Below are 22,736 nucleotides of genomic sequence, written 5' to 3' on the forward strand. Positions count from 1 at the left end.
GGCCATCCTGGGCAAAACCCCACCTTTGGCCAAATCTCTGCTGCTCAGTTGGCTACACTCCCTCAGTATGGTGACCCAGCTACTCTTAGTTGCTCAGAGGAAGGAAGCAGCAGAGAAAGGGTGACAGGACTCAAGGTGCCACTTCCTGGGCATCCGTTCTGTCCAGGGCTCCCCACCCAAAATGCGGTCACTGTTGCTCCTGGTACAGTGAAGTGGCTTTCTCAAGGTCACATGGCCAGTACAATGTTTGTCCCCACTGTCCTTTGGGGCAGAGACCATGAGCAGCTGGCATTTCTGGGAGGGGAGCAAATGTGGGGTTCCCTGGCAGGGTCCCTCTTTTCCTTCCTCACTCAGCTCTGCTGTAGGGCTTCCCTCCCACATTTCACGTGAACTACATTTCCAGCTGAAGTTCATTATCAAAGAGACACCGGGCGTGGGATTCCGAGGTTGTGAAAGGTGAAGTGGGGGTACTCACAGGGCTCGGCCAGTTCCCTGTTGGCTGCCTCCCTACATCCCTTGAGGGTCTCCTTCCTGGTGTCCCCTCAGTGGAGCGCTGCCATGGGAGATGCCCTGGCTCTTCCAGGCGTCTCAGCTGGCAGACAGGCCTGTCCAGAAGTTGGGGCTTGAGGCTGGCGCCTGGCACCCAGGCAGTCCCAGGAGGCCAGTGGAGCTGGGGCAGGGCCCACAGTCCCAGGTCCTGCAGTGGCTCTAACCTGCCTCTTCCTGTGTGTGACCCACAGCCCGAGACCGAGGACGAGAAGAAGCGCTTTGAGGAAGGCAAAGGGCGGTACCTGCAGATGAAGGCAAAACGACAGGGCCAAGCCGAGCCGCAGCCCTAGACGCCCGCCTCCTGCTGCTGGGCCAGGAGCAGCCCCAGCGTCTCATCACTTAGAAGTTGCCCCCTTCGCCAAAAACCCAATTTCCGTTGAGAGCTGGTATTGTGTGCAGTATTTGTCTCGCAGTATTAACCTGTACTCTCCTGAAAACCTGTACACCAAAGCTTTATGTCATTTCAGTGTGTGAGTGCTACACGGTATTGTCCCCGATCCCTGGAGGCATTCCCTGGAGCCCGGGGAGTATTCCACGTTCACTGTACGGGATGGGAAGACTCCAGCATTACTAATAAAGCTGCTGTTTGGCTGGACCTCCGTCCTACGTGGTCTTTTGTCTTGGGGCACTCCCATGGGCTGGCACACCTGTCTTCCTTCTGGGCCCGCCCTTTCCCACCCCTGCCCTGACTGCCAGTCCCTGCGGTACCCCAGAACCTCAGGCACAGCAACACCCACTCGTGTTTGCCTGATGACTTGCTCGCTGGAGAGAGTGCCCCTTCCCCCTGGGGCCCCACTCAGCGCCCCACTTGCCCTGTCTGGCTGGTGCGAAATGGCAGCTCTGAGCCTTGTGTATTCTTCCCATAGAGGGGGTGCGTGAGGGGAGTCGGGGATGTGCTGAAAGAGCTGAACTCAGCTGATGGAGCTACAGCCTAGCATGTGGCCTCTTCTCACTAGATGCACCCCCCCACACACACCTGGGCTCTCAGGAGCAAGAGACAGCGATTCTGTGGGAAGGAGCCTCCCAGCTGGTGCCTGACAAGGAAATTGCCCCAGCCATTTGGGCAGGGGGGTTGTAGGGATGGCTTGTGGGGTGGGAGTCTGAGGGGCAATGTGTGGGTGGTATCTGTGAGGCTGTGTGTGTGTCTGCGTTTGTGTGCGTGCACACCCTGTGTGCGTACGTGTCACTGTCTGTGCCTCTGGTCCAGCAGCCTCAGGGCAGATGCGCTGCCAAGGCCACTGCAGGGGCCAGGCCAGCCGCCCGACCCTACCCACCGCTGAGCAAGACCCCTCTACCAAGCACACCTGGAACAATGTTCCCCTCAGGCTCATCCCCAAAGCCTGGAGGTGGAGATGGGCTGCCAACAGCTGCAGCCTCACGCACGGCTCCCTAGGCCCAGAGGGACGCAGCTCCAGATGTGCAGAAACACCCGCCAAAAGCTTTGGAATCTGTCTCGGGCCCCAGTCCCAGCTGACGGGGTTATTTCCTGCCTGGGAGCAGGGGGAGGGAACAGGCTCACCACTGGAGGCCACAGCAACCCCACCCTGCCCCTCAGCCCTGAGGGCCTCCCTAGCTCCACCCACACCCTACACCAACCAGAAGATGGGGGGTGCCCTGGGCTGGGAACGATGAGTCCTCCCCAAGCAGACGGCCCAGCCTGGACCAGTCAAACCAATATCTGTGAAACCAGAGCCTGCCACCTCGGCCCCCAGCAGTGCCTGAGCCCTGGGGAACTTCCTGAGGGAGGTGGACCCCCAGGGCACCTATATCCTTCATAAGGAGGTGGACCCTGGCCTCAGACTCCCTGTTCATTCTTGGTTTGGCCACTCATCTGTGTGGCTCTGGGAAAGTTAGGTATGTACCTAAAACCCACCTCCCAGGGCAGCTGAGAGGAGCCTAAGCTAGCAAAGCACTTAGCGTGAGGTCCCCAGGGCGGCTGTTGGACGCCCAACTCCAGTCTGCCCCCAGAGCACTAGTACAGGCTGCAGTGGATGAGCAGGGCTGGTGGAGGCTCTCTTGGGGCCCCAGGCCTGGGGCAGGGTGCCCTCTGCCAGCTGGGTAGCAGTGTGGCCCAAGGCTCTGGATGGCTGAATTGCCCGGGTTTGCCTTAGAAATGCCACACTTGATTACCACCCTTCCTGTGTCACCGTCCCACTGCTGGTGGGCTATTTATAACCAGGGCTGCCTGGGCAGCGAGCTGGCCTGTCCACAGAGGGCTCACTAGGGGCTCTGTGACTGCCCAGAAGCCACACACAGAGTGCATGGCTCCCCATTCACCAGCCCCACTTCATTGTGGAGACTTTGTATGTAAACACCTTCACGTTTGGCTCATAGGACTGACCGAAGGCCCACCCTGGACTCCCTAAAAGCTTCTCCAAACTCCCCAGCGGCTCCTGGGGTGTGGCGACGGTACAGGCAAGAGCAGGCTATGGAGCAGTGCAGGAGGCACTGGCTGCATTTGGTTGGGTTCGGTCCTGGGCAGGTGCCCACATTCCTCCACAGGGCTGCCCACTCAGGGGTACTTCCCAGCTGCATGGGCAAGATGGTGCCATGCCCGGCCATCCAGAGTGACTTCGGAGGCCTTATGCCCAGGGTGTGCATGGTCAGAGGCTTCCTAGAAGAGACACACAGGATCCTCTGCCTGGACAGGAGGCCAAGACGCCAGTGGCCTCTCTCACGACTCGAGGGGTTTCCAGGGGCCCCTATCAAGGGGACTAATGGGTTTCCCCCAGATGTCCTCCAGCCTATGGATGACAGCCTGTATTCCCCCCAAGAGTGCTACTGGGGGTGAGCTCCTGACAAAGGGAGGGGAGGGAGTGTCTCCCCGAAAATAAGACCTAGCCGGACAATCAGCTCCAATGCGCCTTTTGGAGCAAAAATTTAATATAAGACCGGGTCTTATATATTAATTTTTGCTCCCAACGATGCATTAGAGCTGACTGTCCCGCTAGGTCTTATTTTCGGGGAAACACAGTAGGTTGCAAGTCCTGGCCTCTCCTAGCTGCGTGGGCGTGGTCCCAGCTTCAGAGAACATTTCTGAGCCCCTGCTGGGAAGGGGCAACCACCTAGCAGGCTGGTGTCTTTATTCACTTGATTCTTGTAGTGGGCTCCGGATGCCCGAGGATGAGTGAATCCTCCATAGCTGGCCCAACGCCGCCTCTCCCTGCCCGGCTCCTAGAAGCTGCACGTTCTCAGGCCTCCGACCAGCTCCTCTCCACGCCCTGCCCCTATTGTTCACCTTAGATGTGGTTTCCTCCAGGAAGGCCTCCCTGAGGCCCCCACTCCTGGCCCTGCGTTCTCACTGTCCATTTCTGTCCCAGGCCCTCTTAGCTCCGGGCCTGTGTGGTCCCCAGGAGGTTTGAAGGCGGCGTCAGGAGTGTGGACCAACCCAAGAGGGCGGCGAGGGCCCGCGGTGTGGTCCAGGACTCCCAAGAGGCTCCGCCCTCCCTCGGGCGGCTTCAGCCCCGCGGCCGGGTGTGGGGAGGGCGCGCCTCCACAGGTGCGGGACAGACAGCGGACCCGTAAGACACCTGGACAGACAGACGGCCGCGGCCGGCCGCGCCTCCCACGGGCGGGGGCGGAGCGGTCGGAGGGGAGGCGCGGAGGCGCCCGCGGAAGCATGCGCCCTGCTCCGCCCCCCGCCCCCGGCCGCCGAGCGCAGCCTGCCCAGCGGCGGGAGCCGAGCGCGGCGGCGGCGGTGCGCGGGGAGGGAGAGAAGGCAAGGAGGCAGGGCCGAGTCGAGCCGAGCCGAGCGGAACGCGTCGGCCACAGGCGGCCGCCGCCAGGATGCTCCGGCCCGCGGGCCGCTCCGCTGCCAACCGTCCTCGCTGTTCCCGGCGGCCCGCGCTCGACCCGGGGACGCGGGAGCCACAGCCGGAGCTGGAGGCTGGAGCAGCGAGCAGGAGCTCCAGGCTCCCGAACGCAGGGTGAGCAACACCGCCCTGGCCCGGGGGCGGTTGGGCGGGAGGACCCCGAGCAAGGACCCCAGCGGGAGGACTCTGGGCGGGGAGGGGCTGTCTGCAGTCTGTCGGTCGCGAGGTCTGTCCAAGGGATCGCGGGCACCGCTTGGGGCTGCGCAGCGCCCCCAACTTGGAGACGTTCAGGGTAACTTCCCCGAGGCTGGTCCCTTTCTCTGTCCCCCTAGCCTCCAGGCCTAGCAGCGCCGCCCGGGGGTCCTACTTGCAGAGGGCGGGGATGGCCGGACCCACCCCTACCCACAGTGGCCCGGTAGGGGGGGCGTCCGGGAACCGCAGTCCCGCTTGTGTCCGGCTCCCCGAGCCGTCGCTTTGACGAGTCCTCGGGGCTGGGCAGGGATGGAGGCCCCGCTGGGGTTAGACCTGCAGGCAAGGGCGCGCCGGTCTGGAGGGGGAATTCTGAGCATCGAGGAGCAGGGACCGCGGAGGTAGGGGGCGTGACGGAGATGCGGAGGCTCCGCGCTGCGAGCCCCACCCTGGGCGGTTCTCAGGCCGGGCACAGCGGGACCGGTTGTCAGCGGCGCGGGCGGAGAGCAGCCCGGGGGCGGGGGACCGAGCCCGGGGAATCCTTTCAAGTTCTGGGTCCTCTTTTGTTGCGCAATAGAGCCCTGGGGCCACGCGGCCTCATTGGCCAGGGGCCCTGACGTCACGCCCAGGCCCGCCCGCAGACCCCGCGGAGGGAGTCTTCTGGACCCATTGGGTCCCAGGCCTGTCACACCTGCAGCCTGCCCTGCGACTTGCTGGGAGGTGGGGATGGGGGAAGGAACAATCTCCGAGTTGGGGGGGAGGGAGAAGCTCCATCTTGAAATGCTGTGGGGACAGTGTGAGTGTGATGCAGGAGAAACTTACCAGCTAGGGGTGGTAACACCCTGGGTGCGGATCCCACTGGCCAGAGCCCAGCCTGGAGTCTGTCCCCAAGTGTCCCCTGCTTCCTGTGAAGAAAACAAAGAGCATGTGTGTGATCTATGGGTCTCTGGTCACCAACCTGGAGGAAGGGGAACTCCACGTTCCCACAGAGCCAGCCCCCTCACTTTCTGAATTTAGAGGCCTTGGTATCCACTCCACACCCTCACCCCAGTGACATTCTTCTCCCATCCCAGGACCACCACACTCAGGAGTCCCAGGCCCCAAACGCAGCCCTCACACTGCCTCCCTGTGCTACACTGGGCTCCAAGCCTCAGTGTTCCCATCTGTCGTGAGCGGCAGTAGGGCCCACCCTGCAGAGGTAGGAGGCTCAGAAAGACCACCTTAACTCAAGAAACAAACCCCCAAAATTCCTGTTCCTGAGGATTTTGGAGTTTGGGAGGCCAGGATTTTTATGTCAGGCAAAGTTTGGATCCTGGCTCCCACACATAATAGCTTGGGCAAATGGTTTTACCTTTCTCTGCCTCTGCTTGACCATCTTTAAAAATGGAGGTGATGATATTATCCAGCACCCAAAATCAGTGGGGATGCTAACTGGGGGGAGTGTGCCTGTTCTTCCCTCTACCCGCAGGGCATGTTCCCCTGCTCACAGACCCAAAGCCTTGCCCTGCAATGAGGCACCATTAGGTTAGATGCGGGGAAGAACTGGCACTGTGAAAGGCTGTGCCCATGGTAGCCTGTGGCTCCTTCCCCACCACCCTGCACCAGGAGCCGGGTGGGCTGGGACTGGGCTGGGCTGGGCCCAGGGTCACAGAACAGACAGAGCCTGCTTGGGCATCTGAGGGAAGGCCTCCCAGTCTGACGGCTGAGGTGACGGCTGAGGTGACGGCCCAGTGCACGTGAAAAAAGATGCTGGCCACCCAGGGGCATGCTGAATCCAGTTTCCTATTTGGTAATGCAAACACCACTGGCATCTGCAGCCTCTGGCCCACAGCAGCACCACACACCGCCTGCTCTGGGCCCCCATCTGGCCGCCAGGCACTCCACCGGGCTTGGTGCAGCCCTTTGGCCTCCTCACCCCCAAAGCTGGGCTGTCCGCCGGCAGGTCTGAGCTTCACCCACACCTCTAAGCTCAGTGTCCTAAGAAGCAGACAGCATACATAGCTCAGTGGGCTGGGAGGGCTTGAGTACAGACGTGGCAAGCATCCACTGAGCGCTTACTGTGTGCCCGGCTCCATTCTAAGCACTTTCTCTGGCATAGCTTATTAACTACCCACAATGCTTTTCAAGGTAGGTACTATCGTGTCCAGCTTCCAGAGAAGAAAACTGAGGCCCAGCTGAGTCAAGGAACTGGTCGGGGGCTGGAGTTGGAGTCTAGCGGCTCTTACCCCACACTGTTTGGCCTCTGTATACTGAGGTCAGGAGGTTTGCTAGACACCGGAATGGCCGGTTGGAGGGTCTGGGGTGGGGAAGGAAAGGCTGCCGTGCAAGCAGAGGCTGCCTGTTTGGCAAGAAAGTCGCTGCTCCAGAAGCCCCCCAAGCCTGTTAGGAGGACCTTAAGGGGCACTAGTGTGGTCCAGAATGAGCTCCTCCCCTGGGGCAGGGGTCTGGGCAGGCCTGAAGCAGAGGCACCAAGATAAATGAGACACATCCCTCAGAGGTCCCTCGGTGTTGGGGGGGCGGGGGCAGGGGGGAGGCTACAGACAGACCAAGAGAACCTCAGACAAGACAAGCACAGATGCCCGGCAGCGTGCTGGGAAGTGTTGCTTCCTGTGCTCTGAGCGTCCTGCAGTGGCCTGTCCATCCCAAGCTGGAAACAGTCCCTGGGGCTCACATGGCTGTGTTTGGTGCACTAGGCACCCATAAGTGTCAGGGGCAGGAGAAGTATAGCCAGTGATATTAAACAGGCTCCCAGTGAGAAGGACCAAGTGGAGGCAGAACACACAGTGGGCCTTCACTTAATGTAGGCTTCTCCCCACGCCACGGGCTCCACGCTGTGGCCAGAGGGTTCTGTGGGAGCCTCACATCAGAGGGACTGGCCAGCACTCCCCACAGGGAGGCAGCTGAGTGCTGCCTGGCTGGGAAGGAGGAGGGAGGGACTCACTACCCAGCCCTCAGGCAGGACGGGGCAACTCCCCAACACACGCCTCCTGTCTACCATTCTGTGTCCCAGGCTCATGTCCACAGGCCATCGGCTGTTCCTCCTTGGGTCAAGGTCTGGTGCCTGGGCTATCTACAGGCCCATGCTGCCCAACGCGTCCGCACACAACACTGACCACCTACTGTGTGCAAGACCTGACCCAGGGCTTAAGAGATGGCGTGGCTGTCCAGTGCAGCCTCCCTGAAGGAAGAGATCATGAGTACAGGACTTTGCTCGAACCACACAGCTAGAGTGCTGGAGCTTAGTTTGACCCCCAGCATGTGGCAGTGCTGGGGCCTTCCAGCTGTGCCCGGATGTGGAAGGCCAGCTGGAGGCTGACCTGGGCAAAGCAGGCTGCCCTTTCCCATGTTGGGCCTGAAAGTGGTCCCCAGATCACTCCTCCCTCACAGGGGAGGTTTAGGGGACTCATCCTCCCAGGCGCATACTCATTTGGCCAAATGCAATGGGACAAATGAAGTTGAGGGCCTCCAATGTGCGTGGAGAAGCCTCGTGAGGGCTGTGCAAAGATTTGGGACGTTTGCTGGCGAGAGGACCAGGGCACACTGGGGCAAGAATGCCCATCGGGGCCCAGCCTGGCTGGTTCCCTGAGGACACGGCGGGCCTGGAAGGAAGCCCAGACTCCAAGCCTTGACCAGGAGTGGGTAGAAGTGGGAACATGCACTTATTAGGCACCTCTGTGTATGTCCCCTGGGGTTCCAGTGACATGGGCAGGAGGCCACAGAGGGGAGAGGAGGGAGAAGCAGCCCAGCCCAAGCCAGGACCAGACAGCAAATGGCATACTGGGGGGACCCCTCCGTCTTCCTCTCCTAGGAGCCCTGATGCTGTGGCCAGAGGGAGTTGCTGAGCACTCATTGGCTTCTCCCCCACTGCAGATGCTCGTCGTCCCTGGTGTCCTCGGGCTACCAGGTGTGAGGGCTGCTGCTCCGAGCCGAGGCCTGACTCTAAGGACGATGCCCCAGCCGCCCGCCAGCTCCCGTCTGCACCATGAGTGATGAGCGGCGGCTGCCTGGCAGCGCTGTGGGCTGGCTGGCGTGCGGAGGCCTCTCTCTGCTGGCCAACGCCTGGGGCATCCTCAGTGTGGGTGCCAAGCAGAAGAAGTGGAAGCCACTAGAGTTCCTGCTGTGCACGCTCGCAGCCACCCACATGCTCAATGTGGCGGTGCCCATCGCCACCTACGCCGTGGTACAACTGCGGCGACAGCGCCCCGACTACGAGTGGAACGAGGGCCTCTGCAAGGTCTTCGTCTCCACCTTCTACACCCTCACCCTGGCCACCTGCTTCTCCGTCACTTCCCTCTCTTACCACCGCATGTGGATGGTCCGCTGGCCCGTGAACTATCGGTGAGCTCCCAGGCGTGTGCACGTGTGCACTTGAGTGTCTGGGGTTCTTGGAGACAGGCACCTGTGAGCCTGAACATGAAGACACCTGGTGTATGTACCTGTGTGCACAAATGCCCTCCGTGTGGTGGCCATGCCCCATGTGGTGTGCCACACCTGTGTTGTGATGGGGGCGGTCAGGGGGGCTCAGGAGGGGCTGCTCTGGGCTGTGGGGGCCATGTCCATGTAGGGATGCTTGGGTGTGCCGTGTCCAGTACATACATGCTTGGTAAGAGGGATGTGTGACACTGTGCACGAGTGTCCCCTGTGCAAGGGACAAACCCCACCATGCTGGTTATGTCATGCTTATGATGTACTGGGGGCCAGGGCAGTTGGGGATCTTGTGCAGGTACCCGGGGGTCTGGGGAGACCCTGTGAGTGACATTGGGTCCCTCTGTCCTCCCTCCACCCCGTGTCAGTCTGAGCAATGCCAAGAAGCAGGCGGTGCACACAGTCATGGGCATCTGGATGGTGTCGTTCATCCTGTCGGCCCTGCCTGCTGTCGGCTGGCATGACACGAGCGAGCGTTTCTACGCCCACGGCTGCCGCTTCATCGTGGCTGAGATTGGCCTGGGCTTCGGCGTCTGCTTCCTGCTGCTGGTGGGCGGCAGCGTGGCCATGGGCGTGGTCTGCACGGCCATCGCCCTCTTCCAGACACTGGCTGCACAGGTGGGGCACCGCGCTGACCGCCGCGCCTTCACTGTGCCCACCATCGTGGTGGAGGACGCGCAGGGCAAGCGCCGCTCTTCCATCGATGGCTCTGAGCCCGCCAAGACCTCGCTGCAGATCACGGGCTTGGTGGCCACCATCGTCGTCATCTACGACTGCCTCATGGGCTTCCCCGTGCTGGTGGGTGAGCCTGTTGGTTGTGGGGTGGCTGTTGGGAGGCGTGGGCTCGGACAGCCATGGGGTGGGCACACTGCAGACATCAGGCCATGAATCCTCACACCCAATCCTTTAGGGGGGGCATCATCAGCATCCCCATTTTACAAGCTTGGAAACCGAGATTCAGAGAAGATGACCCACCTAAAATCTGGGCAGCGTGGTGGGGCTTGAACCCACCTCAGGTGACTGCATAGCCCAGGGTCTTTCTGCCACACTACAGGGGGACTTTTCCTCACCTGAATGAGGCCCATTCGATGCAGAGGGAATGGAAAGTGGGGTAACATGCCCACAGGCTTCCCGGTGGGTCCAGGTCCTAGGATGGACAGAGCAGGACTTTGTTATGGCAGAATCGGCTTTGGTGCTGAATTGGGAGGCAGGGCAGGCTTTGAATGTAGACATTCAAAGAGAGTTGGACTTGATCCCAGGGGCTCAGGAAAGTCAAGGTGAGGGCTGGACTGAGGAAGGCCTGCCAACAAAGGTCCAATGTCCAGCGAGGCTGCCTGGTATCCTGCCAGTGAGGCTGGACCCAGGTCTGGCCCAAGAATGAAGTCTAGACCCAGTAGCCAAGTGTTCCCACCCATGGGGCTCCAGCCCAGCCCCCTGAATGGTCTGGAGCAGAACAGGTAGAGGTGTAGGGGCAAGGACCAAGCAGTTGGACAGGGCTGTGTCCCTCAACATTGTACAACACGAGCTCAAGAAGGTGATAGGTGGGGTGGCAACCTCATAGTCAGGGCACACACTTGGGATGCAGCCCCTGGTGACCTGCTACCATGCTCAGTGGGCCCGGTGCCCCCTGGGTACAGGGTCCTCCTGTTTGCAGTGGGGCCCCCGCGTCCCCAGCCTCTGTGCTGATGAAGGGGAGGAGCATGTGTGAAATTGCAGAGCCAGTAGTGGGTAAGGGCACCCGCAGCTTCTCTTCAGGGTAGGAAAGGGGTGCCGTTTAGGGGGCCCACTCTGCAGCAGGCCTGGTACAGGGTCTGGAATCTTTGTCTCACCCTGTGGAGTGTTCTTTGCCCATTTCACAGATGAAGAAACTGAGCCCCAGAGAGGGACTTTCTGAGGAGCACGCAGCTCACTCACTTAACAGAACCAACGTGATGTCTGCATCATGCCCACGTCCTCTTTGCTGGGGGGATAGTTAAATATCACTCTGGATGGGGGAATGGAGAGGACGAACGAGGGACCCTGGGCAGTGACACAAAGACTGCCTAGCTGGACCCTCTGATCTCAGACACTGCTCTGACCCTCCTCCTCTGGGGTCCGAGGCCTAGACCCCCAGAGTAGGGCCAGGCCAAGGAGGCCACTGACCATGAAGGAGCAGGAAGGGCAGACAGGTCCCTGAACTGGGAGGCTTCAGACTTGGTTCTCGAAGCTTCAATTTCCTCTTCCCAAAACGAGGGTGATAATCCATGTCCCTACTTCTGTCCTTGGGCAGTCATGAGGGTCACATGAGGAAATGCACACCCAGTGCTACCTGGTGCACTGCGAAGGGCTGTGCTCACACAGGGCTGTGACTGCTTATCTTGGCAGCCAGCAGCGCTCTGGGCAGGGCCTTCTTCCTTCACACTGGCTCTCTCCTGCCCTAGAACCAAGAGCTCTGTCTGCCGGTGGGCAGTCAGACCTGCCATTCAGAAGAGAGAACTGGGGCTGGGAGGGGGAGCTGTGTGACAGGTGCCAGGCCGACCGCTGTGTCCACAGGTGGTAAGCTTCAGCAGCCTGCGGGCAGACACCTCAGCGCCCTGGATGGCACTGTGTGTGCTGTGGTGCTCGGTGACCCAGGCCCTCCTGCTGCCCATATTCCTGTGGGCCTGTGACCGCTACCGTGCCGACCTCAAGGCCGTCTGGGAGAAATGCATGGCCCTCATGGCCAACGAGGAGGATTCGGACGACGGTGAGGATACCGAGTGGCATCTGGGTGAGGTCACTTGAGTCATTGGGATAACAGCTGTTGGCTGACGACCCCATGGCACTGAAGTGATCCCATTCTCAAGTGCCAGACACTCCCTGTAATACCCCCCAAAGTCCTTGAACCTCTAAGGGACCTAAGTGTATCATGGGGCACCCTCTATCCTGCTTGCCTGCCCCAGGCAGTTGCTGGGGACACCAGGCTGCATGGGTTCCAAGCTTCCAACCTTGGGGGTCCCCAGTGGCTCCTGCATGCCCAGGTCCTATCTCCCCCAGCAAGAACCGTGTTACCCTGCTACGTGCCAGGCACTGTCAGCCCCTTGTGAGTATTTAGTCCCCCAAAGCTCATGAGGCTATCTCAGGTCCACCCCCACTGAGGAGGGGACTGGTTCAGTGTATGTCTTCCCCACAGCTGAAAACTGGTAGAGTCGGGATTTGAACCCAGGACCCTGCCCTTCTTTCCCACTAACCAGCGCTCTGCCCCAGCTGTGCCTGTGGGGGTCCCTGGACTCACGCTTGGATGCCCCCAAGTTTCTGTGGCCCTAAGCATCTGTCCAACCCTGCAGATTCCAGCCTGGAGGGTGGCATGCCCCCGGACCTGGTGCTGGAGCGCTCCCTCGACTACAGCTGTGGGGGTGAATTTGTGGCCCTGGACAGGATGGCCAACTATGAGTTCTCCCTGGAGGGGGGCCTGCCCCAGTTCTACCCGCTGCGGCCCTTGCAGGAGGACAAGATGCAGTACCTGCAGGTAGGGACAGGGAGCATGCTGTCAGAATGTGGGGTTGGGGGGCATGCTGACCTCCCCAAGTGCATCTCATGCCTGCCACAGCTTCAGTGGGCGGCTTTCACCCTCCCAGGATGGGCGGGCCCCGGGTCTGCAGCCTGTAAAGGTGGGGCACCCCAGTCCCTGTCGCCATGTTCCCTTGTGCTCTGGGAGAGTGGTCCGTCCCACACCTGTGTTATTTTCCTGTGGCTCAGCACCCCACGCAAAGGGTCTCCCCAAATGACCCAAGGTACAAATGACAACACTGAGGGGCTCGGAGAGATTATCACTTGCCCTAAAGAGAATCGGGGTGCCTTGCCCCAGGTGTGGTCCCTGACCCATAGGCTGCCTTGTGCCGTGTAGGGAGCCGTGGGTCCTTATTTTCCAGAAGGACAGCCCAGGTTAACCCCGTCGGTCCTGACAGGTCCCGCCCACACGACGCTTCTCTCACGACGATGCGGACGTGTGGGCTGCCGTCCCGCTGCCCTCCTTCCTGCCACGCTGGGTCTCCGGTGAGGACCTGGCTGCCCTGGTGCTGCCCGCGGGGCCCGACCGGGGCCACGACAGCCTGCTGGCCTTCGCGGAGGACGCGCCCCCATTCCGCGCGCGCCGCCGCTCGGCCGAGAGCCTCCTGTCGCTGCGCCCCCCGGCGCTGGATGGCGGCCAGTGCCGTGCCCGTGACTCGCCCCCCAGCAGCCCGCGCCGTCGCTCTGGGCCTGGCGCCCGCTGCGCCTCGGCCTCGCTGCTGCCTGACGCCTTCGCGCTGACGGCCTTCGAGCGCGAGCCGCAGGCCCTGCGCCGCCCGCCTGCCCCGCCGCTGCCCTTCCCCGCGCGCGCCTCGGCCGCTCCTGCGAGCGCCCCGCCGGGCGAGGACACGGCGCCCCCTGGCGGCGCCGCCTCGCAGCCAAGCCCCGGGCCGCGCCCCGCCACGCATGGGCACGCCGGACCTCTGCGGACCGGCCTGAGCGCGTCGTGGGGCGAGTCCGGGGGCTTGCATGCAGCAGGCGGCGGCAGCAGCACCAGCAGCTTCGTGAGCTCGCCCTCCGAGTCCTCGGGCTACGTCACGCTGCACTCAGACTCCCTGGGCTCAGCGACCTAGGGGCCGCCCGTGGGGCCGAAGCACCAAAGATGCCACCTATCCCAGCCGGACCGGGACAGGGCCTCACTGAGCCCACCATTGGCGCCCGGACGTGTGCCAACTCTCCCGGGGAGGCAAGGCGCAGCATTGTTGCCTCCAGGAAGTGGGCGTTGCCTGTAGAGGCGACTGCTGCTCTGGACCACAGGCTGGGCACTTCATCTCTGGGGCAGAGAGAGGCTGAGCTTGGGTAAAGGTGGGCTCTGCATGTGCCCAGCCCCGGGGTAGCTGGGTTGGGACACGGGATGGTGGTGAGCCTGAAGACAGGGCCACCACCAGACGGAACAAAGCGCAGCTCTGCAGGAGGGAAGCCACTGGACCACACCCAGCTTTCCACTCTGCACTAGAACTGTCTCGCCTCAGGAGGTGGGGTACAGAGGGTCTCTAAGTACAGGGGACTTCAGAGCCCAAACAAGCTCAGAGCAGGTCTCCCTGCTGACCGGTTCTGCCTCGGTGTCCCCATCTGTGACAAGCAGGTGACCATGTTAACTCTCAGGATTGTTTGAAGAAGTCTGCTGGTCCATGTGCCCTGGCCATTGAGCGGCATGGACATGAGAGGTAGTCTAGGACCCTCCGTGGGTCCTTTCTGGAGATGTCTTCAGCGTGTGGCCTGGTGTGGCCCCAGGCCTGAGGCCGCCCACTCTCAGTGTCCCTGGCCCCCTTGGGAACTCAATGGACACCCTAGCTAAAGCACAACACTTTTGCAGCATCACCATGGCACCACACCCACCTTGACCACTGTTAGTGTCCCCACTCTCATCACTCCATCATTGTCTGTGGGCCACCTCTGTGACTCCCACCCTGAAGATATGGGTACATAGTGGGAAGGACTGAAGCAAAGGGAGAGTGGGCTTTCTTATGCTGATGCCCAGCCCCAGCCTCATGCCCCCCGCCACCCCGGAGGTCAGCCAGGAAGGGATCCTGGCTTAAAGCCTTCCAGGTTCTGGGTTGAAGGCTTGGGTTTTGGCAAGAGTCCTCCCCTACCCTGTGGGCAGGGCTTTTCTCTGCTCTCCCTCCTGGCAGACCTCTTGCAGGCTTGGCCTTTGGCATAGGCCCTGGGGAGGGGCCTGCTGGGTCTTCTGTGAGGGAAGCCTCTAGACACAGGCTAAGGAGAGGCCCAGGGAACAGCTGTACCCTTGAGCTGGAGGGACAGGGACACGTGCAGAGATTGTCTCATCCTGGGCCGTGCCTCCATGCAGTGGCCCCTAAACGTGAAGATTGGGAGTCGGTCAAGGGCCAGCACAGAGACCTGCCTGCACTCTGTCCCCTCCTGCTCTGCCACCTGGAATTGCAGCACTGCCTCTGCCCCTCCAGTGGCCAAACCATTCTCCTCACCCCCCAGACTGTGTCCCAGCCCCAGAAGAGGCCACTGGGAACAGGGAGAATGGACTGCCTGGCTCCATCTCTGCTTGGGAGGCCTGCAGTCCCTGGCTGTGGGGTAACCTGAGGGATGAGCTGGCTGCAGGTGAGCAAGTCAGGGGACGGCAGTCGAGCTCTGGCCAGTGCTGCTGTGCCTTCAAGGACCAGCATGTCATGAGGTCATCAGCTAGCCACTGTCCCCCCTCAAGCTGGCCCATTTGTCACCTTGGGTTTTCACTCTGTATTTCATATCCAATGGCAATACTTGCAGGGGGGACATGGTACCCCGAAGTCCCTCCAGTCATGGTTTTTACAAAAATAAAGAAGAGAGAGGACCCTGAGGCCTGGGGCTCCCTCTCACTTTGCGCAGCCTCCAAGCCTATTTGCTGCATTGATAAGCAGCTTGACCCTGGGCGTAGTGGGGAGTTCTGTCTTCATACCACCCAGCCCAAAGCCAGGGATCCGTTTGTAGTTTTTTGAGAACTAAACATTTCTTTCTGTACAGAATCCAATAAAAACGTACTATGATTTGCACCTAGTATTTCTAGGCTGGTTTCATGGAAACGCCTTTCTAGAATCTAACAACACCCCTGGTCAGCTGACCCCAAATGTCTCTCCCTCTGGGTCCTGAATTCCTCTGCAGTCTGTTATTCCTTTGCGTCCGTCTTGCCCCATTCTTCTCCCACGTGCTGCTGCTTCACGCAGAGTGAGACAGGCCTGGAGAGGTGGAGTGGACACCACGGCCCTAATACTACCAGGAGAAACCCTATGAGGGCAGGTGGCAGCCCCTACCCCGGGGATGGCTTCAAGGACCGCTAGCCCCAGTGAGGTTCATTCTAGAGAGCAAGAAGGGCAGGGGAGTTGGAGCAGGACCTAGGACCACGGGACCTGCTGTGCCTGGTGACCAGCCTGCTGTCCTAGGTTGGCATTTGGGGGCCAATTCCTGGGTCTGCGGTGCGGGATCGCCACCTGGTGGCCGGAAGAAGTATTAGGGCCGCGGCCCTATCACCGCTGCTTACACCTAGCACTGTGGGAAGCTGAGACCCCACAGGCCGCCCCGGGACAGACCGGACCCTGCCCTTACCCCTGCTCCATAGAGCCCGCTGGGTGGAGTCGGGGAGCCGGGCCACCCTCTCCCCGTGGTTTGACCAGGACAGGTTTAGCACACGGGCAAGACAGGGGCAGCCCAAAACGAGAATGTTTTATAAAAAGTTGGCATTTGTAGTTCAAGAAGATGCATATAAGTAGGCATCGTGGTTGAAATTAGAACCTTCCTAGTCTCTTTATACCCATTTCACAGGTTCACAATGTCTTTATTCGGAATTTTAAGCTGGTGGAAGTGCCAAAATTTCTTCCTGCTCTCGGCGAGATCCCCGTTCCCCACCCCTCAGGCTGGCCCTCGTGTGCCAGGACCTCCCGGCTAGAGTCCAGTCACAGCAATGACCTCATTTTCGGACGAATAAACAAGCAGGTGCCGAGCGCTCCGAAGGCTTTCGAGAGACATGAGCTCCCTGGCGGCCCTAGAGGTCCGGAGGCGGAGGTTCTGCGTGGCCGGCGTCTTTGCGGAGTGGGAAGGGGTGAACTCTCCCACGAAAGGAGCTCGGCTCACTCCAGTAACCCTCAAGCTGGCGCGACAGTGCATAGGGTCGCCTCAAGAGTACTGCAGGGCCGGCGTCGGGTGGGCGGAGCAACTCTCTGGGTGGGGCCAGAGCTCAGAGTGGGCGGCGGGGCAAGGGCAGCTCTGGGAGGTACCTCTTGGAGCGGAGGGTGTTGCAGCGAGCTCCCGCAGGATGGCTGCGCCGCGTGCAGAGGGGGTGGGGATCCGTGGAAGACCTGAGGGTACATGGCGGGGGTTGGCTGGGGGCCCCTCGCCCGCGGGGCGGGACCCGGCGTGCTTTGTGCCGGTGGGAACCGGGCGTCCCCAACCCACTGAATGGGCCGGGGCGGGGCAGCGATTCTCCTCGCTGCAAGGGGTCTGCTCTGCGCCGCTGCCGACTGCGACCTTCCCACCGTGGCGCGGCTGCGGGGCGGGGGCAAGGGACGGGGCCCTGGGAAAGGGGGCGAAGCTTGGGACACCCCCTCCCAGACCCTTTAGAGGTGGGAGGAGGAGACAGTGGGTCTAGCATGAGTAGGTGGGGCTGGGGTAGGGGGTGGATTATGCCTAGACGCGCAGACCCGGGTCCACCGTCGCTCCGTGTATTTCCCCGCATTCCCGGGCACGCGGCACCCTTCCGTCCAACCCAACCCGGGACCAGGTCGGACTTTTGGGGTCCTGGCCGTCATCATGGGTGCGCTCAGAACAGTCTCTGCTCCCGCCGACCAGATGCGGGACCCCTGGAGTCCGAAGCCCCGCAGGGGCCTCACCAGGGTCGCCACAGGCGCTGCGCCGGCCCGGGGCTCTCGGCGCTCTGGCAAGACGCCACCTGCGGTGCCGGGACGCTAGAGGACGGGCCAGGGAGACCTCTGGGGAGGAGGAGCCGGGGTGGCGAGGATCGCGATTCGCCGGCGGCCGGATCAGAGGCCCAAACCACTGGGGCGCAGGAGCCGCGCCGCGCGAGCGCCTCCGGGCCGGGGCTGACGCTGTCCATGGTGCTGCCAACCTCGCATTCGTGCAGCAGGGGGCAGCGCAGGCCGCCGCCACTCTCCTCTCCGAGCCGCAGAAGCTGGTTAACGACCGGCAGACTGCCGCGGAAGCCCGACGGGTACTGGGCTCTGCTGGGGACCGGCCAGAGTCCTGGGGGGACGGGAGCGGGGGAGGGGAGCGGAAGGGAGAGATGTGGATGGGAACGGAGAGTGGAAGAGGGGAGGAAAACAGGAGAGTTGTAGAGAAGAGAAAGGGAGGGGAGAAGTGTGGAGGGGAAGGGAAGAAGAAAAGAAGGGAAGGAAGGGGAGGCAACCCGAACGTCTCCCCCGGGATCCAGACCTTCTTCCACTCGGATTACAACTCCATAGCCTGCTGGACCTTTGCTGCCTCCCCCCACCAGCGATTAGGACCCCCCCCCCATCCAGCTGCCCACTTTTCCCTAGTTTTCTTCTCCATCCATCCTCCTTTACCTGGTCTTGTCTTCCTATGCATGGCTCTGACCCCACAAGCCCTCCCACACCCAACCGGCTCCTCGCCCCACCCCCTCCAGGGCCCACTTCTACCTTGCATGGAGTTCTGAAGGCTTTTCATGTACTTGACGCTCAGCTCCAGTATGTCTGCCTTCTCTAACTTGCGTTTCCGGATCTGCGGATCCGTGGAAAGGGCTCATAGCTGGGCAGCCCGGGTTGGAGGACATGAGGCTGGGGAACGTGTCAGCACCACCACCACCACATTCCTGCGTCTCACCTGGTGCGAATAGTGTTTCTCCAGCAACGACTTGAGCTGTTCCAGCGACACATTGATGCGTGCCCGTCGCTTCTTCTCCATCAGAGGCTTGGAAATCTGTGGATGAGCGACTGTTACAGGGCAGGGCCACAGCCCTCTCACCCTTTGCCCCCACTCCCTCCCCCCACCTGGCAGGCCCCCAACTCTGAGCCCTTCAGAACTCCAGACCTTGCGGAATCTGCTGGCAGGACCACCAGAGCTGCCCTGGGTCTCGGGCTCAGGGCCCATGCTGTCGTATCTGTGCCCTCGGGAGGCGGCACAGCCTTTATAGGGGCTCCTCGTTTACATGTCAATGAGGCGATCCTGGACTCGAGGAACCCTGAGGGGGAGGGGATGAGGGGGGGGTCACACTGGGAAATTCCCCATCTCCCTCTGCCCAACCCCCTCCTATAGCCCAGGCTTGGCCTTGCCTCCAGGACCCCTCCTCCTTCCCAAGGTATTCCTTTTACTTCTCAGTCTTTCCTTTATCCCTTTTGCCCCCACCACTTCCCAAGTCTGGGGTCCCCTCCTATGCCCATCACCTCCATGCCTTGTCCTGTCCCAGTGTCCCTAGGTCCTGGGCCTGGCCACCAGATCCTCTTGCCTAGTCCTTGCTACTCTTGTCTCCCAGCATTATGTGGGGTACTCACTGGTGGTTCCATGGTACCAGCCAGCTTCGAGCCCCGCTAGTGATGGACAGAGTACTGGGCCTCTGCGGGCCTGATGAAGATGCGGAGGCAGGGAGAACCCACCAGTGAGGCCTTTCTGAGAGCTTCACGCTCTGGCCGCGCTGGCAACGCTGCATTAGTAGCCCTAATGTCAGGACAATGCAGCGATTTTCTGCCTGTGGCCACTCAAAGCCGGGCGCAGGCTGGGCCCACAGGGGCCACACAACGACATGTGTCCCATTAAAGCGTGCAGCCCGCCCGCGGGGCCACAGCCAGCCTACTCCTCTCTAGGGCCTTGAGACTGGGAGCGCTCCTGTGCCAGGGTGCAGCCTGGGCTCAGGTGCCCTCTGGCCCTGTTACCACCCAACCCACACTCTCCCAGCTGGGGGTGGGGGGTAAGCTGCAGCAGCAGCAGGCCCAAGGCGAGTCAGAAAGGCCTTTCCCACCTCCAGTCCTGGGTTTCCAGGCTGGACTACTCAGGTTCCGAGGCCTGGGAGTTGATTCCCACTGGCCTTTCCTGGGTCCCAACAAATGGGGAGGTGGGTGTGAGGAAGACCACACTGATCATCTGGGGAGAGCACCATTCTGTACCATTCGAGGTCCGGGAACCCAACCCCTTTTCATTACTCCAGCTGTAGCTGGAGACCCAGGGAGCTCAGTGGAAGAGGCAACTGCCCCAGGGCGGGCTAGGCCCCACAGCAAGTCTCCGGTGCAGTCACGGGTTTGGCCCCAAGGATGGGATTCCAGTAACTGAGACTGACAGGAAGGCTGCAGCCCAGGGGAGACCCTAGGTTCAAACCTACACATCTCCCATTACTGGGCTCTCATAGTCTCAGTTTCAGGGTTTGTAAAGTTGAGGGCCCCCATAGCTGCTTGCGAGGGCGATGGGGAAGTCGCACGGACGCAGCAGTTCTGCAGTTGAGCCCTGCAGCGGAGGAATGAACAAATTGGTCTTTGCAGCATCAAGGGGAGGGGAAGTTGCTAAATTCTGGGTGAAACTCCCAGTTTCCTCCAGCCAGAGCATCTCTCCCGCCCCCGCCCGGGATATTGAAGGGCCGGGCGGAAGCAGCGGCGTTACCAGGCACCAAGCAGCGTGGAGAATCGCGCCTGTCCTCCTTTCAGGCCGAGGCTGCAGCGACAGCGGCTCCAGGATGCTCCTCTGTCCCGGCCAGGTGCGGGCCGGGCCCAGGGCGCGCGGCGGGGCCGAGGCCGGATGGCAGGCCCTGGCACGCGCCGGGCAGCTTTGAAGCGCCGGGCCGGGCTCGGCCAAGCCGCGTCCGAGAGCTTGCTCGGGTTTGGAGCGATGGCGGTGCATTACAAAGGTGCCGCTGGGCGGACGAGCGGCGCGGCCCCACACAAAGGGGGCAACCGAGTGTTAAGGGCATTGTGCCGACCCCACAAAGCCGCGCCCGCGCCCGCCCCCTCAGGGCCAAACTCCGGGCGCCCCACTGAGCGCAGGCTTCCAGCTGCTGCACATCTGCACGGAGGCTGGGCGCGCGCCTCGCTCCGGCGGTCCAGCCGCACCCCCGCCCCCGCTCTTGACGCGCGAGCAGCGGGGCAATTTGTCCTCTGATTACGATCCCTTCCCATAAACCGCCGTCCGCGCCTTTCAACTCTGGCGCATTAGCAAACCAATGGCCCTCGGAGCTGCTCTCCCGGCCCGCTGCGGGAGGGCGGGGCCCGCCCCTTCTCAGAGTTAGGGCCGCCAGGAAGGGACCCACAGGCTGCTGCCGCCCGCAGCCCCGCACCCGCAGCTCCCTGGGCCTCCACTCCTCTCCAACCAGTGCCCAGGGATCCCGCCCCGCACTGGGTGGGACGGCTTACATGGGTGGTTTAGTGTTTCTTAAGCAGTGGAAAATTGACCGCAAAACGCGCTAATTCGCAATGTTCTGCTTTGGGGTCGGGAGAGGAGGCCCGGGCCGGCCTGAGAGGGATTTGCAGACAACAAGCTCCGCCCCCCGCCCACTTCAAGGGCCTCGGCCTCCGCCGCCCCCGATCCCCACCCGGGCACCGCCCGCTGCGCCCCTCCCCCGCTCGGCACGGCCTCTAACTGGCGCTCAGAACAGTCTCTGCTCCCGCCGACCGATTCCCCCAGGAATCCACTCCTAGGCCGACTCCCCCAACACACTTTCCGAGCTTCCCCTCTTGTGGCGCGGCTACCTCGCCACAAACCTCGCCTTAAGCCCGCAGAGGGTCGCGCAGGACTCACGTTTGACAGGGGTCCCGTGCAAGTTCCATCCTCCCTTTTTCCCCGTGCTCGAAGACAGCTTCCTGTACCCCATCTCCACTTTACCCCAATTTAGGTTCCTTCTTCTGGGCAGCTACTTCCCCCACTAAGTTAAAGGCAGACTTTTGCATCGCGAGGTCATTGGAGAAGGTAGTACGTAAATCTCCGCCGAGATCCTTCTCGGGTACCCAGGCTGGGGACCCAGTTCCACCCCTCCCCGACGCTGTTGGCCAGTCCTGTGTCTGGGCATCCTACGCATAGTCGGCCAAGCCTGGCTCGGAAGGGGCGCATGGGCGGGGGAGGTGTTTTCCGAGGTGGGGGAACGGCAGCCCATTCACCCTGCCGTCATCTGACAGAAAGCAGGACCGAAGCGCTCTCGGAAGGGCATGGATCAACTCAGAAGCCGGACTTACGCAACCTGGGACGTAGGCCACCGATTCCTTTTCCATCTTTAGGACCTGGGGGTCCCCAGGACGCCTGGAAAGGAGCCCAAGTCCAGGCAGAACGCTGGGGAGACCCAGGCCGCTAGTTGCTTATTCAAGGAACAAATACCTTCTTGAGCCTCGCGAGCAGCGGGGCAATTTGTCCTCTGATTACGATCCCTTCCCATAAACCGCCGTCCCGCGCCTTTCAACTCTGGCGCATTAGCAAACCAATGGCCCTCCGCGCTGCTCTCACGGCCCGCCAGAGGGCTCTGGGGGCTTCCAGGACTAGTTAGAGACTTCTGCTTCTTCACGTGGGGGGATTTAAGGCGCAAAGTGACTTGTGCCTTTGTCCTCCCTTTCCCCTTTTGGCTTTCTTGACTTTGACAAAAGAAAGAACACTACAGAACGAGTCAGGTCTGGCAATGAGGGCCCTATTAGACAGACATTCCACCAGCCCTCCCCAGGTGACAGCCCTGTGCAGCCTCTCAGCCCTAGACGGGAACCCCTTCCTTCCTGCAGCCCCCAGGCATTTAGAGCAACGCTCACTAGTGAGTGCCGAGAAGGCCACTGCGGGTGTGGTGACTGTTGGGAGAAATGCACCATCTCTCTCCAAAGATGCATTTCAAAGTGGAATGAAGTGATTGCTCCTGTAATTAACTATTGGGACACTGCAAGAGCCCTGGAATGCCTCAGCCAATTGTCTCCAGATGGGGTCGGAGAGGCTGCGATTGTTTAACTCTCTTTAGCTGTGTTGGGACTCCAAATAGCCCGTCAGCCAAGGGTCCTCTGGAGACAAAGGCTGGGACTCCAGTGAGTGCATCAACACTGAACCGGACTGGCCCAGCTTGGGGAGAGTGAATTCAGAGAGACCCCCTTTGTCCCAGCCTTTTGTGTTTCTCCCCAGCTGGCTCTAGTCTTTAAATATTTACCCGACCACTTTGTGCACATATGACTTATGCACTTTGGGTTGATGTGCTCATAAATCACGCGTCATTTACCCATTTCCAGACGAGAGAGAGGAGGCTTTCATGCCTGGAACTCAGAATGGCCAGGGGAGGGAAAAGAAAACTTTTGGAGGACCAGTAGTTCCTCCTGG

At 61.3% G+C, this 22,736-nt stretch overlaps 3 protein-coding genes across 6 annotated transcripts in view; 2 read left to right on the top strand and 1 right to left on the bottom strand.

The window, feature by feature from the left end:
* The window catches only part of ACOT7 (acyl-CoA thioesterase 7), a 93,127-nt gene extending 91,983 nt beyond the window's left edge, over positions 1–1,144 (top strand). For all 4 annotated transcript variants that reach the window (XM_019746775.2, XM_019746776.2, XM_074334181.1 and 1 more), the window contains exon 9: positions 741–1,144. In XM_019746775.2, coding sequence (XP_019602334.2) covers positions 741–839 — 99 coding nt within the window. In that variant the 3' untranslated portion in view covers positions 840–1,144. The remainder of the gene's footprint in view (positions 1–740) is intronic.
* Positions 1,145–4,237: 3,093 nt separating this feature from the next.
* GPR153 (G protein-coupled receptor 153) lies at positions 4,238–15,505 on the top strand. Its single transcript, XM_019746803.2, has 6 exons — positions 4,238–4,475; positions 8,421–8,888; positions 9,344–9,773; positions 11,508–11,700; positions 12,281–12,462; positions 12,902–15,505. Exons 2-6 carry the CDS (start codon positions 8,533–8,535, stop codon positions 13,574–13,576), a joined length of 1,836 nt encoding a protein of 611 aa, XP_019602362.2. The 5' UTR covers positions 4,238–4,475; positions 8,421–8,532; the 3' UTR covers positions 13,577–15,505.
* A 789-nt stretch (positions 15,506–16,294) lies between these two features.
* On the bottom strand, positions 16,295–21,540 carry HES3 (hes family bHLH transcription factor 3). Its single transcript, XM_019746681.2, has 5 exons — positions 21,198–21,540; positions 18,510–18,660; positions 18,303–18,398; positions 18,119–18,200; positions 16,295–17,705 (listed from the first exon to the last, which is right to left on the bottom strand). Exons 2-5 carry the CDS (start codon positions 18,567–18,569, stop codon positions 17,332–17,334), a joined length of 612 nt encoding a protein of 203 aa, XP_019602240.2. The 5' UTR covers positions 18,570–18,660; positions 21,198–21,540; the 3' UTR covers positions 16,295–17,331.
* Between the last annotated feature and the right edge of the window lie 1,196 nt (positions 21,541–22,736).

Source organism: Rhinolophus sinicus, linkage group LG06 (assembly GCF_036562045.2).
Source record: "Rhinolophus sinicus isolate RSC01 linkage group LG06, ASM3656204v1, whole genome shotgun sequence".
Lineage (NCBI taxonomy): Eukaryota > Metazoa > Chordata > Mammalia > Chiroptera > Rhinolophidae > Rhinolophus > Rhinolophus sinicus.

Coding starts and splice junctions, on each gene's coding strand:
- HES3 (XM_019746681.2), bottom strand. CDS start 18,569: ATGGGCCCTGAGCCCGAGACCCAGGGCAGCTCTGGTGGTCCTGCCAGC. Junction 18,399..18,509: donor CTGCCAGCAGATTCCGCAAG/GTCTGGAGTTCT, acceptor GCTCATCCACAG/ATTTCCAAGCCTCTGATGGA. Junction 17,706..18,118: donor CCTTCAGAACTCCATGCAAG/GTAGAAGTGGGC, acceptor CCGTCCCCCCAG/GACTCTGGCCGGTCCCCAGC.
- GPR153 (XM_019746803.2), top strand. CDS start 8,533: ATGAGTGATGAGCGGCGGCTGCCTGGCAGCGCTGTGGGCTGGCTGGCG. Junction 9,774..11,507: donor TCATGGGCTTCCCCGTGCTG/GTGGGTGAGCCT, acceptor CTGTGTCCACAG/GTGGTAAGCTTCAGCAGCCT. Junction 11,701..12,280: donor CGAGGAGGATTCGGACGACG/GTGAGGATACCG, acceptor CCAACCCTGCAG/ATTCCAGCCTGGAGGGTGGC.